The sequence below is a fragment of the Tauraco erythrolophus genome, chromosome 18 (genome assembly GCF_009769465.1).
Source record: "Tauraco erythrolophus isolate bTauEry1 chromosome 18, bTauEry1.pri, whole genome shotgun sequence".
Classification (NCBI taxonomy): domain Eukaryota; kingdom Metazoa; phylum Chordata; class Aves; order Musophagiformes; family Musophagidae; genus Tauraco; species Tauraco erythrolophus.
In genome coordinates, this window is record NC_141482.1 from 14,733,764 (window position 1) to 14,750,331 (window position 16,568).

The window sequence follows — 16,568 nt, forward strand, 5'->3', positions numbered from 1 at the left end:
AGATACCCACGCACATGCTTCTGGTTTAATGATGTGCTCCAAATGTTTCTGTATGCCCTGTCTTGGCATTGTGCTGCCATCCACCTGAGTGTGTGTTGTGATGCTCTGTAGAGCAAGCGAGGTCTTTGCTCTTGAGCATCCCTTAGGGCTGGCAGGCAGGAGGGCAGCTGGTCTGCCTGCATTCAGGGGCTTTAGTCCAGAGGGCCTTTTCCTTCAGGACACAAGCACAGGGATGTCTTTGTGGGAATGACTTCTGTAAGTCACTGTGTCCCTTCAGCTGTGTTCCCTGTGCCTGGACACATGGAATGGAGAGGAGGACTGGTCCTTATTCTGTGTGATGGGCTTAGAGGTGAACGCTCCCAGGGCTCCCCCGTTGCTGGTCAGAAGCAGCCTCTGCTTGCAGCAGCCCTCCAAGCCCTGGCTTGCCATGAGCAACGTGTGGCCAAGGAATTTAGATCTGCGTTGCCTTCTCTCGTGCCATGGGCTGGCCTCGGTGCGAAGGAGGAGGTACAAGCTGTGTGCCAAGCAGCTCCTGCCACTGCACTGCTCTCCGTCTTGTGGGATTTGCAGTGTCTGATAAAGCATTCTACTGACTTTGAAGCCATCCAAAGACACAGACGCATGCTCCCTTTCTCTTCCCAGCTATCTCTTCCACAAAATCTTGTAGGAACTTAAAGGAACTTAGTAAATCTTTGAGCTCTTTATTCCTCTGTCAAGGTTGGTGGAATATTGGCTGCAGAGGAGCTAGACAGGCACACGCCGTGTGCTCGGATAAACCTCCTGGCATAAGGATGCCAAACTGAAACCTGATATTTCATCTTTTACGCTTTGCTTTTTCCACTTCTCCTCTCCTCTTGCTAAGCAAATGAGCTGTGTCATTTCAGTCCCAATGAATCTTTCCACTCTTCCTCTCGGCTTCCAAGCCCTGCTTTGGATGAAATTGTCTTTAATCGATAAAGGGAAGCATGAAGGTCTTTGCAGGTGATGTTCCTTTGCCAATATATTGCTGTTTGGGATCACCTAGCTGGGAACTGTCATCCTGTTTATTCCTTGCAAATATTTCAAAGGCAATTCTTCCTCTTTTTTTTCCTGTGACTCTGAGAATGTTTCTCCTTTTTTCTTCATTCTTGTATCTGTCTGCGATCATCTGTTCTCTGGTCAGGATTCATCACTTTCTCAAGAAATCAGTTGGAGTTTCTTTAGATCTCCCTGAAACATAAATTACAGATGTGAATACACCTCCAGAGCTAATAAACCATCTCACAAAGCAGTAAGTACACTTCTCTATAGTGCGTCTTGCACTTGTTACAGGTATATTAATTTCTCCAGTAAAGTTAGGCAGCCTCAGGTGCTGAATAACTCTCACTCTGTGTTGCTTTTTATCTCTCCAGCACTGAGGTGGTGATGGGCTTTGAGAAATGGCCCAGTGAGACCTAAGGAACATCTTTGTATCTCCAGCTGGAGCAGCCGAATTTCGCTCCTGTGGCGTGTCTGCAAGTCCAGCTCTTCCTTGGGCTCCCTCTCTGTTTGCTCAAGGCTGGGGCTGCCCAGCAGGGCATGAATGAGAGCTTCTCTTCCTGACCGACTGCTGCTCCCCCTCCTTCTCCCACCTCCTTCCGAAACCTCCTCTCTCCTCCCAGCTCAGCCCCTCTTGCCTGTGCTCCTGAGCTCTGCCCTTCCAGCTGGAGCCGCAGGTTTATCTGGAGGTGAGGAGTCTCTCCTTTGTAAGCTGAGACCCAGGAGGAGGAGGAGGGATTTGCTGGACTCTGGAGGAGAAAGCAGTTTAGCTGCCCAGGAGGGACGAAGAGCAGCAGAGCCCGGGCACCATGGCTGGAGTCCCTGCCCTTGGGCTTCTCTTCCTATGCCAGCTGCTAGCCACGACGTCAGCTCAGGTAAGGAGCCTCGTTTACGTTTTATGACCAAGAAAAACATCTGTCAGTGAAAAAGATATTGCAGTCTGTGCGTGTCGTACCTGCGGGATGAGCTGTGGCAGTGGGCAGGTTATTAGTCTAAAGTTCATTAAAGACGTGTGCGTTGCGTGAGCTGTTGCACAGGGAGTGCCTAACGGGCACGCCGGGGCTGTGCCCGCGCAGGCAGCCTCTTACATCCTGTCTTTCCGTGTAAAAACTGCTGCTTTAAACTTTCCATAAAGTGTTGTCCTCCCGTTCAGGACCGCAGTTCCGAGAGGGAATGCCGTGGGAAAGGGGAGACCTGTGATATCAGAGAAACAGTTTTCTTTTACAGTGGGGCAATAGGTTGCTGATGAGACTGATCTCCTGATCCGGGTCTTCGTCTCAATCAGAATTTCTTATTCTTCCCTCAATCAATTTTTAAACTTTACATTTATGGAATAGCACGTTTAACCCTTGCTCACTTCAGACATGAAGTTATGAGTTATGTTAAACTTCCCTGTGCGGTGTTAATGTTATTGCCTGGGGAAGTAACTCCTCAGCGAGGTTTTTCGTTGTGTTAGTGAGGAATTTTTGCAGTCTGGCTTGGGAATTCAGAGCTGCCCTCATCTGCTGCGAGCAGAGCTGCTTCCACAATGAAACCTTTGTTCGCTGAAGCTACAGCAAGTTACTCTCTGGAGCCCTCTCCATACAGAAGTCATTTATCGGACCTTGCTTTCCTTCCCCCCTCCTCCAAAATCCCAGATTTTCAAATGGCATCTTGCTCAGAGAGCAGATTTTCCCTTTCTCCTCCTGTGTTCAGTGGTGTCCACCTTGCTGTTTCATCACCCCATCACACTGGGACTATACATTAATTTTTAATGCCAAGCACTTGGCACCTATTTTCCGTGGGCTTTGCATTTCCTCCTCTGCTCAAAACAAAAGGTGCCTGTAGGCACTGAGAACCATTTCCTATGGGACCAAACCCATTTGCTGCCCAGCAACCAGCTCTGATTCCCAGCATAAGCCACCAGTTAAACGAGCTGGGAGCCCTGAGGATGTGCTCAGTCAAAAGGGTTTTCCAAAGAGTCTTGCATGGATCCTGAGCCCCTCTGAGTCCACCCAGGATGGGCTGAGGGGATGAAGGGTTAGTATGGATTTGGAGTTATGCTGTAGGACTTGGCCATTGCGTTCTGATTTAGCCCATATATTTCTTCTGATGCAAAAATAAACTCTTCTCTCTCTCTTTCCCCAATCCTTGCAGAGAGTGGGACCACAAGGCCCTCCTGGCCCACGAGGACCCCCTGGACCATCTGGCAAGGACGGCATAGACGTGAGTGCTGGATGGCAGCGGGCAGGCTCGGCCGAGGGAGGGCGAGGGGTGGAGCAGAGGCAGAGCCAACCGAGCAGAGAAGCTGCTCGTGTTCTGCAGAGCCCAGCCTTTGGGCCATCCTTCAGAGAAGGAGGGCCTGGAGAACCAGCCCACCCGAAGGAGACATCGTTCTGCAAGAGTCAGAACAGCGAGTGGAGGTGCTGAGTGGCCTCAGGTTCTTTGCAGGATCAGTCTCCTGTCTCAAGAGAGAGTTCAGGACAAAGCTGGTGTATGCACAGGGATTTGTGACCCTGCTTGTGAAGCCACATATTTCTCTTTTGGTGTCTAGGGAGGAACGGGAACGTAATACGTAAGGTTGAGTGCATGGGTACGATGTGTGCTGGAGTCATTGCACGTTCTGTAGTTCAGAGAGAGGTTTGTGTGACACTTTGGAGCATCTGCATTTCTAGAGAGGCTCCAAGAAACTCAAATATACAAGCACTGGACACTGCTCTCATATTGGTTTTATATCAACATTGTCAGTATGGCTGTCCCTAAGTTACATTGGCCTGCGAGAGGTCAAAATCTAACTCGTGTGTTGCCAGACGTGAACTGCCTTTAGTGGCACAAAAGGCTAATGAAATGGGCAACAGGCAGTTCCTTATACGTACAGCTCCTGCAGAGACAGAAAACTATGTACCACAGGACTTACTGGAGGAGAAAAGCTTGTCCTATTACTTTAAATCGATGTTTCCATAGAAATGGGAAAAAATTGCTTCTGTGCATCTGTTGGATAAGGACTGAATTGTGTCCTGTAGTTGGCAGTGGATAAAAAGAGCATCAGATGGACCTTCAACAAGAGCACATCAAACGCAAAAGGCTGGATTCCCGCTTCGGTATTCGCCTTGAGTAGTGCTTATGGAACAGGCCAGAGGTTTTTAAAGCTCGTCTGAAGCTTTATTGGAATTGGGCCTTTAAGCAACCTTGAAAAAATCTATTCATTCCATGCAGGTCATTTTCTTTTGGATAAGAAGGTTAAAAAAAGATATATGAGTTCCCTGGTATACGGTGAACAAGGAGCTTTTTTGTGTGCAGCGGTGAGCTTTCCTCGTGGCTCTGTGAGCAAGGCTGGTCTGAAGAGAGAACCTCATTGATTTGCAGCCAGTCCCTCTAAGGTGTCCTTTCAACTAATGGAGACTCTTTCACTGAAAATCTTGCTCTGGTTTTGTAGCCTGAGAAGTTCAGAGCTGGTACCTTGATGGTTTCTCTCCCCTTTTTTTCATGATGTGATAAAAGGTTTAAGGGGACACCCTGGAAGAGGGTGAAGGACATGTGTTCACGTTAGCAACAGTGATCCCACGGGCATCAGCGTGGCCAGCAGGCTTCAGGAAAGGGTGGCTGCTTTTCCGTACAGAGTGAAAAAGAATTTGGGAGGGATGAAGCCCTTCAGACTTCAAGTGGTAACCGACTTCTGCGTATAGACAATCGGAAAGAAACAAATCCTTGTAATCGTGTCATTCGGTTCCTGCTTTCTACAGGATGTTTTACACCTTAATTCTGGAACAGCACCAGCATCGCTTCTGATTGATCTTGGAAACAGGAGCCCGGGGAGATGGTGGTCATGTGAACCTACACCCTTTTATCCACTGCTAAAAGCTTCTGAAGGCTCCCTGTGGGACAGGACCAAACAGCAACATCTAATTAACGTGAAGAACTTAGTCCTAATGAGTGAAGTATTTATGGCGCTGAGTCTTGCAGTCCCAGCTTGAGGCTGGAGTTTGGGCCCTGCAGGAGTTTGAACTGACTTGATCTACCTCCCTCCTACGGATATAGGTCATCAGGTGCCCTGTTCATGCGAGATGGTCCAGCTGTTCAGGAACAGGCTCCGGGACGGCTTCTGCTGTTCAACGGCACATTGAGTCCTTTAAGAAACTGCATAGGAGGAGGGATGCAGGGCTGTGGCTGGTGTTGGGCACAGTCAAACAGCTTCCTAGTTTAAAGGCTACTGTTTTTTTGGCAGCACCCTCCAAAAAATTATGATGCAAAAATCCAGCACTGCTCTGCTTTTTCGTGGAGAGGACCACGTGGAGCCTGAGCAGTTATGTCAGTTCTACCACAGCAAAGAATGAAGCCGTTATTTTATTTCTTTTCTTTAGTGATGAGACTTTTTATTAAAGTGCAATGGGGACTTTCCTGGGCTGTATCTGAGCAAGTTTGCTGCACTCTGTCCACCACTCCAGCTGGGTCCTCTTCACAGCTGGCCTTGGCGGAACGCTGGGTGGGAAGAGTCGCTGAAGGGTCTTGGAGCTGGATGAGTGCTGCTGAGGTGTTCAGCAGTCCCTTACTGTGAGCAGCGAGTGGTGCATAACACACAGCTGAATTATTCAGGATATCTGCAAACAAACCTTGGATGAACCCCGTAAGCACAATTTCTAGAAGCTGCTGTTTCCATTCCTGCCTTTCAGCGAGAGCTGCAACATTAAGTCCCTTTGAAATCTTCCGTAATTACAGCCTTTAACAGGCTTCACATTTCATACTCAGTAACAAGCAAAATCTCTCCCTCCCAAGAATAGAAACAGCATGTTATGATCGAAAGAATTAGCGGCAAGTTCCTGTGAATTATTTCTGGGGATGTAATTCCCCAAATTGCTAATAAGCAATTGTCACTTTTCAAAAATCAAGCTGCTTTTTTTTGGTTTTTTCCCCCTACTTTCTGTCTTCTGGCTTGACTTGCTAAGGAAGAGTAAACTTCCTTCCCTCTCGTGTAGCACCAGGAGAGCATTGCCTTCTGCTGACAGCCTTTGCCTCTAATTCCCAGTGATCTGGCATCAGGGATATAAACGCTGATTAGGCTTTTGATTTAGTTGACTGAAGTTCTGGTGCTCCTGCAGAGTCCCGCGGGGGTCCGCAGTGGCAGGATCAAGGTTTACGATGGTCCCAAACAGCCTTTCCTGATGCTGTGACCTCGCTGTACGGATTAGCATCACCCAGGCAAGGACAAAAAATGCAAGGAGCTGGCAATCTCGAGTGATGGAGGAGGGAGTAAACCACCTCTACTGCCATTCCGAGCAGCCTTTTCAAACCATTCATTGTAAAAGAACTGCTCCTTTCATTTCCTTGGCAGGGGACCTTCCCCACCTAGGATAATGATGACTATTTATGGAAAAACCTGTGGGCAAAGGACAGCAAAGGAGTTGCTTCAGCAAGCCAGAGCATAAAGATCCCTCTGTTCAATGACCCTCTGGTCTGTGCGTTGATGGGGCACCAGTGCAGTATGTAAATCCTCACCTGAGCGAATCAAGGCAGCCAGTCTTGAGAGATCTGCCCGCAGACTTCCCAGCTGCCCACAGCGTACATATAGAAACATGCTCTAAATTCCATGCCTTTGCTTACTGCCTTCTAACTCCTAATTATCAGGTCCCACCGTGGAGATGGTGTTATTTCTAGCCTTGCTCTGGTTATTACCACCCTTTTTCCATATATATTATCTTCTTCCAGGATATCAACATGCTCCTTCCCCTCTGCTTGCCCACAATACTTGAGTCTCTCACAATATTCAGTGCCCTTATCCTAAAGCCAGGAGGGGAGGGCACCATTCAGACTTCTGGAACTGGGACGTAAAGTGATTTTTCCGTGGGATGAGATGAGAAACCGAGCTCCAGTCAAACTGCTGCTGTTCACAGATTATTGCCTCTTTCGAGGTTTAGCAATAAAACACAAATATCTTGTTGTCTGGGGTCTGTGCAAGCTCCTGAGTGACATTACAGCTGGCTGAGCTAGGAGTGATTCAGACTTTTTAAATGTTGTCTCCCAAACACCTTTAATGCTGTTCTTAAAAGTTGCTTTCCATTAGGACAGGAAAAAATAAGCTCTTTTGAAATATTTTATAGAAATTGGGTTCAATCCAGATTGTGCAATTGGATTAGGTGGAAATCAGTTGGGGGCTTTGTTCATTTGCTTTTCCTGTCAAAGTTTAGTCATATGAAGAAAATCATTGTAGACAGTTTGTTCATTCTTCACTTTCTGATAGTCCCCAGCTCCTGGTAGTACCACAGTTTCATACTGTGTCCTGAATACCTGGAGCTTATCATTGTATCCCTCTGTTTCATCAGGAAAATGTTTGAAAGCCTTGACAGCCATCCAGCTTCCTCTGCCCCACTTACAGACGAGTCCAAGTGCAAATAATCTCTACGTATGTCTGCAAATGTTGGGCGTGCTGGGCACTGTCCAGAAGCACTCGTCCTCTCTGGGAGGCTGAGGATGTGGGTTTCGCCAAACCTACTGTAGATGTGGAAAAACTATCCAGGTTTATCCTGCTTTAGGGTGGATAGCAGGATCTAGAGCATCAGCTTTTTAAGACTAAGCGTGGTAAATCTCGGAGTGGGCGTGAAGGGAGGCTTGAGCGCTGTGACAGCTGGGAACACCACTGCTGTAAAAAGTCAACAGAAAGAGGTTCAGCACTAACACTGATCTCTTTTCTCTCTCATTTAGGGAGAGCCAGGCCCTCCTGGTTTGCCAGGCCCGCCAGTAAGTATCTTCTGGTTGACGTTGGTTTGTTCATCCTTTTGAGAAGGAAGCGATATACAAGAGCTAAGACTTCCTGCCTTGCTTTCACCTGGATCTTCAGCAGATTTTCCGTGAAGGAATGGAGATGCTCAGCACTGGTCCTAGGGACAAACATGTTCTCCTGCTTCATTGCTAGAGGGGGATATGGCTGAAATAAAGCTCACCTGTCACCAGTGTAACTAAAACTGATACCAAGCCACATATGAGTGGTTATTTCTGGCACCAGTCTGAGTCTGCTGCAGCTCCTCAGCCTGCTGAAGGAGGCTGAAAATTGTACCAGGTGGCACAGCTCTTGGCTCTGGGCCACTTTCTCCAACCCTTTTTTCCCCTCTACTAAGCACAGCTTATGGGTAACTGCATGTGTAAGCAATTAATTGGGTTGCAGAGAACTGAGCCAAAGCATTGAAATGTATTTCAGATTTGGATATGGATTCATGGCAAGTTTCATCTCTCTGCAGGAATGCTTCCATGTTCCGTGGTGTAAGATTAACACATCAACAAACAGACATCTATCTTTTAGTCTGTATCAACACATGCCATGTTTCTGTCGTTGTGATGTTAAAAAGAATTGCCTTTTTATCTGATTTAGGGGCCAAAAGGTGCACCAGGGAAGCCTGGAGCAGCTGGTGAAGCTGGATTGCCTGGCCTTCCTGGAGTGGATGTGAGTATTTTGTCATCTTCTCTTAGATCTTTTAAATATATCACATAGATGTGGGTGTTTTCCCAAAGCATCTCATCAAATTTCTCTGTGTCTACTGGAGAAGCAAAGTGAGTACTGCATCTACGTATATATCTTACGCATCAGGAGGAATTGAAGAGTTGAAAGCATCTCTTAATTGAATTAAGGAGTATGAGAACAGTTTTGAGGTGCATAACTGATAGGATGGCACTCTCACAATGAAACATTGCAGTTCTTCAGAGGTGCACTGGGCAGGTCTGCAGAAACATGGGCATCAGTCGACGTTTCTGGAGCAAACCCTTTGAGCCTCAATTCAGAAATCCAGTCTCCTTTATTAGCTGAGGTGTGCTGGTCGCTGGGCTGGGGTTTGCCCTACAGCTCCCTTCCAACCCAAACCATTCCATGATTCTGTGTTCACCCACACTTACAATGCACAGGGAGCAGTGCTGATAATTTGCTTCTGGTCCTTTCCTTTGTGATTAGTTAGAGAGAGAAATGAAATGATTGGGCTTTCCTAAGAGCTTGGCACCCAGATGATTTGTGTTGGTGATAGGGACTTCCTACATCTCTTATTTCTCTGTTTTCACACTTCTCTTTCATTTTTCACAGGGTTTAACAGGAACTGATGGCCCACCTGGCCCAAATGGGCCTCCAGGAGACCGTGTGAGTACCACATTAGATCCGAAGTCTCCTTAAATGAACGTTTTCACTGCTTGTGTTGACGGTTTCTCATTCCTTTGTAAATTGGTGATGTTTGGGTGTTGATGACAATGGTGTATTTATCCGTAAAGCCTTGCAGAATACTTGGACCCTTGAAATGAAGCCCCAGATGGCTTTTCATTAGGCAGTGCATGAGATCCATCCTTCCTTCACAAGGCTTTGAATGGGCTTGGACAGCCTCAGTGGTGGGAACACCAGTGCAGAGCAGCTCTGGTGATATTTTGGATATCTAAAAAGTTCCTTGAAGCAGTCGATAGACTTAATTATGAAGTTCATCAAAGTGAAGCTATATTGGCCTTTATTTGCAGTCTGAGTGCACAGCTGTCAGGTTTATAATTACTGCTACTGTGTATTAACTGTTTAAACTTTTGCCTTTTGTTAATTCTGGGGCTGTCCATATGGTTGACATTGTTAGTTGCCTTGGCATAGACTTGTATTCACAGCTGGTTTACTGGTCTCTTGAACTCGGGGCTGCAGTGATGGGCTGAACGCACATCACAGTGGGCAGAGGTTAAAAGAGGTGGACTTTTCTAACATGTTCAGTATATCTCAGTAATCCATTTGTTGCCCCAAGGAGGTACCCAAAGCTCAAAACTCTGTGAGTTGTCTCATTTAATTAAAGGGGTTGAGTGATAGAGCCATGTATCTTTGATCCTCTTTTGCCAAGTGCAAGGCAAAGTTTGCTTGGCCACTGGGAACGTTGAGGGGGTGGGAGCCAAGCGTCTCGGTCGTAGCTCCAAGCCTCCATCCCTTGTCACTGCACTAAAAACCATCTCCTTTGTTTTCCCTCCTGCCCATCTTCCTCCCCAGAGATCCAGGGCTGCAAAATCCTGACCATTCTCAGACAGCCTGTGGCAAGAGTCCAGCACCTTCCGGGAGCTGATCCCTGATTTTTAAAATAGAACTAAGTTCAGGACCACACACAGGAGACTGTGAGCAGTTTTGTGCCCCTGTTTTATGTTTGGTGGTAGTATTTGCCCGTGCCTGCTTCAGCGCACAAGCTCCTAGTTTGGAGGGTAATTGAGCAGATAATTTCTGGGCACAAGAACTTCCTCTTCAGCTGTTTAGTAGAAGCACACAAACAGAGTTACCCTAACTATGTGCTCCGATTTGACATGCTTTCCCATGACTCGTAACTCAGTCTGTCAGCATGGGGCAAACTTGGGACCTCTTGTCATTTCTGGGAGCATTTCAAGGTCAGTGGTCCATCTGGAAAATTGTTTTAATTGGTCTAATAAACGCCTAGAAAAAGGAAAAAAACCTCTAAAAACTTTCGCGCTCTAAAAGGACAGCATTGTTATCCCAACTTGCTTTTCTCTCCCGAACTTTAAGAACATTTCATTCTCCCAGGAATCGCTGAAATAAGCAGGTGTCTACTGACTGCTGTGGGATTGAATTCATACTTAACACTGTGAATTCTTCGTGTTGTTCTCAACGGGGGCGTCCGAGAGCGCAGGTGTTCAGCATATGGAAGTGGGCTTATGGAAGACAGTTTTTAGTAATACGTTATTGCTAAACATTTATTTTCCTCTTTATGCCACACTTCATCAGTCCAACAGTGATTCATGTCTGACCAAGGACAGAGTACTGTGAAGGCAGCATACCAAAACAGCTTTTATCTTGGATACTCCCATCGCTAACAGCATCCATTAGCTTTTCTCATGGTTTTGCTTACAGACTGATTAGATCAAGCCTATTTGTTTTTCCAGTTAAAAAAAAAAATCCTTTATTTTTAGCCAGCAATGAGCTGAGTTCTGACCTCAGTGCTAGATACTGGTGTCCTTCATTGGAAAGTTTTCAAAGGCCATTTTGAAGTTTGGTGCTTTACACTGTAAGCAATGACGAAAATATGATTATTCGTATTTGTTTATGAATGTCATATTAATCAAGTATTTCCTGTGCTCCGTAGTTGTATATTCATAAAATGTATTACTTTAAAGTGAAAAATTATGGTGAGATTGTTTTCTAATCAAAAGAGAAAGAACATTGTTACCAGGAGAATGAGATGAGTCAGACAATGTTATTAAAATCAAGGTGTAAATTAGAGAGTCTCCTTTGAATTTAATGGATTCACATCAACTTGCTCAGGGACTCAATGATCTTTTGTCGTACCAGGAATGTTCGCTGCTGCATCTTATACCTTCAAAGATATCAAAACTAAGGAGAGTAAAGTGCCAATGCTTGGCATTTTGGGTACTCTGCTAACTTTTTGGCACGGCGACCAAAGCAGAACAGGGCTATGCAGCTGGTTCCAGTGGGGACAGGATAAGGGTGGAAGTCAGTAGGTGCCAGGAATTCAATGGTTCCTTTACAGGAGGAGATCCCAGCTTGTCCCTTACAGCCATCAGGAGTTGTAAGGACTTCAGCCTAAAGATAAAAGTGACTGGAAAAAAGCAAAGTAACCTGCAGCAAGAGAAGTGAATGAGCTGACGTTTGCAACTGAGTTGATTTTTATTGGATTACAGTCATCTCCTCACAAGACGGCTCTTAATGAGGCCGTGGGTCCTCGGTATCCTTCTCTTTAAGCTTAATAAGGGAAAAAATTTCTAATCTCATTTGGTACACAGAACATTAGGAAAGGGCTGGTGTCGTCCCTGGGATCACAATAAGCAGCAGCATGTTGGGATCTTTTCCAGGTCTGCCCATCTGCCTCGTGCTGCTGGTCCTAGGGGTGGGCACCATTTAATTCCAGCTTCAGACATTATTCTCAAGATGTTTCTGTGCAGAATTTTGAGAAAATTTGGAAAACAGTTTTGGGCAATCTGGCTGGCAAGAGGCTGAGGAAGCCTTGTGCTGTAGTGGCTCGTTGTCCTCTGCCCAAAGAGATGCCTATCTTGTTATCTTTACTTCAGCAGGAACGTAACAACTCCAAGAATGACTTAATTCTAGTCTAAGACATAAGATCACCAAACTCTAGTCAAGCTTAAGAGTAAGAATGGAAATTGGGAAAAGGAGATAGGGGATTTGTCAAGGAAAGCTAGTGAAGAGGCAGAGGCTGCCAAATCTTTGTTGTTGCTGAAGGAAAAATGCATGAATTAATAACACTAACTAGAACAAGCCCAAATGTTGTGAATAGTTTCACATAATTTAGTCATTGGATCTACATAATGAAAGTATTATGGGTGAGAATATTTCAAATGGATGAAATTCAATTTGTTAACCTTTGGATATTTGTGGAGGCTAATCTGAGGCCAGCTGTGACTTGCAGAAGTGTCTGTTTAGTCTTTTAGGAGCAACTCATGTTTTAGTCTCTGCTCTCTCTTGCCCAGCAAATGGTGAAGAAAGTTGCTGGGGCCAGTTCTGAACATCCATCCCTACTATCTTAAAATGTTCTTCAACCAAATAATTAATCAGGAATGACAGAGTCATTATCCATAAGTTTCTATCCTTATATTTGTGAATTCAGCTGAGCTGTCTCCAGCTGCGTGCTGTTACGAAAGACACTGCTGGAGTTTCCAAACGAGGACTGGTGTCAAAGAGAGCAGGCATTGGTGTCTGCCCACATGGGAGTTTCTGTTTAATCCCTGCTAATTTGCACTCTGGTTCATTCCCATAGGGTGCGTTAGGACCTGCCGGGCCGCCTGGACCAGCTGTAAGTAACTCCTAGAACTGTGTAGGTAAAGATGGTGTGTAGCAACATGCCAAAACCATCACCAAGACAAGATGGGAAGCCTTGTATCTCAAACAGAGGGATTAAAACCTGACTGAGTGAAAAATATTGTTTGAAGTGTTTGAATAAGTTTGTACGACCTGTTCTGGTAACACAGAGCCTGTTCTTAGTCTCTGAGATTATCAATCAAGCCAGTTGGGGATAAAGACTAGCATTCCAAATGCTCCCTCTGTTAGATAATGCCCGATAAAAATGAAAGGGAAAAGAAGAAATACAGGAAAGGTAGATAGACAGAATGTTGTCTTCATAAATGTCTGTGTCCCACTGTCACGTCTCTGTATGTGGCTTTACTTAGAGATGTCTCGTAGGTAACAGAGGTGTAATGGGAATGCAAATTATTAGAGGGAACAAAAGGATCCATCAAGACTCCAGCTCCGCTTGGATTGCAAATTACAATAATTGGGGACAGGGGAGTGCTAAGGAAACTTAAAAGCAGAAAATGCTGCTTTTTTTTTTTTTTTTCAAGTTTGCCCTTCTTCATGTATGTTCCATTTCTAAGTGATCTTTTATTGTTTTAAATGTCGTTTCCAGGGCAAAGGACTACCAGGACCTCCAGTAAGTAATGAGGCTCTTTTTCAAAAAAGATATTTAAATTATTCTACTAGCTTTGTTGGATACCCTGAGCATTACAAAGCCACCCCAGGCCTTGGGTCCCTCTCCTGTGCTGGGCAGAGGGATGTGGAATCCCACAGGTCAGCAGCCTTCTGGGTTTTTTATGCTTACTCTGACCCCAGGGCAGCTGGCACTGGTGTAAATTCGAGGCACAGCAGCCTTGTAATCGCTGGAAGTGACCAAATCTGAGGCAGCTTTTGTTTGGTGGGTTCCTGGGGCATCGCAGGGCTGCCCTGCATCAGGTGGGCAGATGTTGGCAACACACAACACTGACAAGAGCACACTCCATGGGAAGGGGGAGCAAAAAAAAAGATGTGCATTGGTAAACTGATTGTCTGGGTGCAGCACAGACAGACTGTTCATTTGCCCCTGGGCTTTGACAGCTATGTGAGGTCACCATGGGTGTAAGGATCTTCTCTCTGTTCAACAGGGACCTCCAGGACCCAGTGGACTCCCAGGTGGAAATGGATTTCGGGGTCCTCCTGTGAGTTTCTCCTAACATTTCATCCTCATTTACTGATCATGCCACAACCACAGAAGAACAAGGTTCATTTCTGGTCTCTTACCCCATTCTGGAAGCGTGATGTGCAAGGCACTACAAGCTCTACAAATGCCCATGGGCAATGCTGTTCCTTGTATCAGCTTGTGTAGGGACACCCCAGTCAACCAGTGCAATGCCACAGGTGTGCAGCTGCTTGCAGCCATATCTTCCTTTGCCAGCTATGAACAAGGAGAAAAGAGCAGCCAATGTCACAAGAACAGAGGTCAGTCAGCAGCTGCCATGTGCTTTCAGCATCCTCAAAACAAGCTTCTGAATGGGTCTGAGCTGAGGGAGCCCGTTCTGCAGAAGCATGCCATCGTTTTTGGATGCCCACAGCTCCACTGGAGAGGTACAGAGCCAGTGGATGCAGGGATATGTTCTTCTGTCCTAATCCCTGTGCTTGCACACGCATCTGCTCTTCTTTTTACAGTCATAGAAACCTCTGCAGAAAGCAAGCTGTGGGTTTAGTCCCATTAGGGATGTTTTGCCCCACGTTCACAAATATGCAATGGGTTTTGGTAGCCACCCTTCCTCTCCTTTAACGTTTTCATTTAAATGGTTAAGAAGGAGAATTCTTATTGTTTTTCACTCTTTTTAGGGGCCTTTTGGTCTGCCAGGATTCCCAGGGCCTCCTGGACCACCCGGACCTCCCGTAAGTTGAGACTTGCAAATAAATGTGAGAAAATTCCCATGGGGAGTCCAGAATTTTCTTATTGCTGGCAGAACGTGCCGGTTTTATTTGCTGCCGTTGCCTCGAGCGCTCCCTTTCCGGACTAAGTTTCAGCAGGCTGTAAACGCTGTGCCCCAAGGAGAACAGTGACGTTTCACTGGCTGCACTTCAGTGTGTTGGTTGTCTCCTGTTTATTGTCTGTGCTGGGTGGGTGGAGGAACCCAATGACATCCAGGCTTTATGGCATAGACAGATCACAGGGTGGGCTTTCTGTTCTCTCAAGGTTTATATGGTCGCTTGGATCATGAAGTGTTCTTGCAGGGTCAGCAAGGGGGGCTTGAAACCAGCAAGTCTCTGTTTTGGGTTTCTTGCGGTATCTCTGGAGGGTTGGAGGGATAGGGAGGTCTTTCCCAAGGAACTTCCCCAGCCCGACAGAGGGCCAGGCACAGCTGCTCTTCTCAAATTGCTGCCTTCATCATCTAAGGCTCGAGGCTCTTCCCCAAGCTCATCTATGCATCTCCAGAAGATAATTAGACCCCTGATATGTCTGTTTTTGAAGACTGGTGCTGCTCCTAACACTCTGGGTTCAGGGGCTGGCTTCTGTGCGGTGGGACCAGGTATCTGTCTCGTGCTGATCCAGCTGAGCTGGGTCTGTCAAGTGCCTTATCTAGAAATTGTATTTCCTCCTGGTGTTTGTCTTGATGTATTTAAAAGAGCCCCTTTCATGAATTGCAGGGTCTCCCAGGCACCCTTCCCGATGGCGGTGGGGACCTTCAGGTAGGTTTTTCTTTCTGTAGCATAAAAATATTTTTTGGTTTGACTCATGTGACCTTTCATTGGCATACTTGGGTGACCGTGAGACCATATAACATGCACCGTTCAGCCCTGAAGACGTGAGTCCAAACTGCCATTATTGCAGAATCCGTAAGTGTTGCGTGCGTATTTACAAGACTGAAATGTTCTTTCAGGGAGGTAGATATGCTAGTGCTGATTTTTCCCTTGATCTTTGCTTTCCAGAACGCAGATTTTGCATACATTCTTCATTTACAAAACAACTCTAGCATTTGGTAAATGACAACGACTTTCCATGCATCTGTTTCCAGTCCTGCTTTGCAAGAGAAAAGGTCGTGCGTGTTGCACTGTTTATTTCCATGGATGGTGGCACTGGGTTCCTATGGGCATATGCTTTGTTTAGACTTCCTTCCTTGTGAGAAAGTCTTGATTCCTTTCTTTCAAGGGAAAGAAAAGAGCGTTAAGTCCTTGAGTGATGGAAGTGACATTTCCAGATTTTGCAGCTGTTGTTGTGACAGCGTCTTTGGTTTCTTAATTGGCATGCCCCAAAAAACCTCAGAGTCATTTTAGACTTCCTTATGGCAAGCCACGTGGAAGTTGATAGAAAATGATACTATTTCTGCAAGTTTAATTTAAGTTACCCTGTGGAATATAGCAGAAAATTAAATTTCTGCTACGGAAGTGTTGCCTGAGGTTTTATTAATAGAAAAAAAAAAAAACACAAACAAATGAAAGAAAAGCTGCAGAAGATAATCTCATTCCCTATTTATAAAGTTTTATGGGGGCCTTCTGAGCCCCCATTATATATTATAGGTCCTCTTCCAATAAACTCTAATGCTGGTCCTTGTTTCAGGTAGATGAGATGCCTAAAGGATATCAATAGGGGTTGATAATGCATAGGATTAAATATGTTGCCAATGATTTAAAAGATAGTGATACAACTTCACTGAGGACTGCGATTCTTCAGCATTTTGGACTGTGGACAACTGTCAACCTTCAGAATTTCTCCCAGTCCCCGCTCAAAGTGAGGCAGGCCATTCATAAATCATTATTTTGTGGGTTAATGGGGGCCTGTTTAGGACCCCTTGCCATAGGGAAATGCCAGTCGTTACATGAC

The 16,568-nt window shown here is 45.8% G+C and overlaps 1 protein-coding gene across 1 annotated transcript in view; it reads left to right on the plus strand.

Moving 5' to 3' along the window:
* The first annotated feature begins 1,816 nt into the window (after window positions 1-1,816).
* Window positions 1,817-16,568, plus strand: part of COL9A3 (collagen type IX alpha 3 chain) — a 38,535-nt gene continuing 23,783 nt past the window's right edge. Inside the window, exons 1-10 of the mRNA XM_009981558.2 lie at window positions 1,817-1,892; window positions 3,154-3,222; window positions 7,693-7,728; window positions 8,357-8,428; window positions 9,056-9,109; window positions 12,723-12,758; window positions 13,368-13,391; window positions 13,879-13,932; window positions 14,588-14,641; window positions 15,395-15,436. Coding sequence (XP_009979860.2) covers window positions 1,827-1,892; window positions 3,154-3,222; window positions 7,693-7,728; window positions 8,357-8,428; window positions 9,056-9,109; window positions 12,723-12,758; window positions 13,368-13,391; window positions 13,879-13,932; window positions 14,588-14,641; window positions 15,395-15,436 — 507 coding nt within the window. The 5' untranslated portion in view covers window positions 1,817-1,826. The remainder of the gene's footprint in view (window positions 1,893-3,153; window positions 3,223-7,692; window positions 7,729-8,356; window positions 8,429-9,055; window positions 9,110-12,722; window positions 12,759-13,367; window positions 13,392-13,878; window positions 13,933-14,587; window positions 14,642-15,394; window positions 15,437-16,568) is intronic.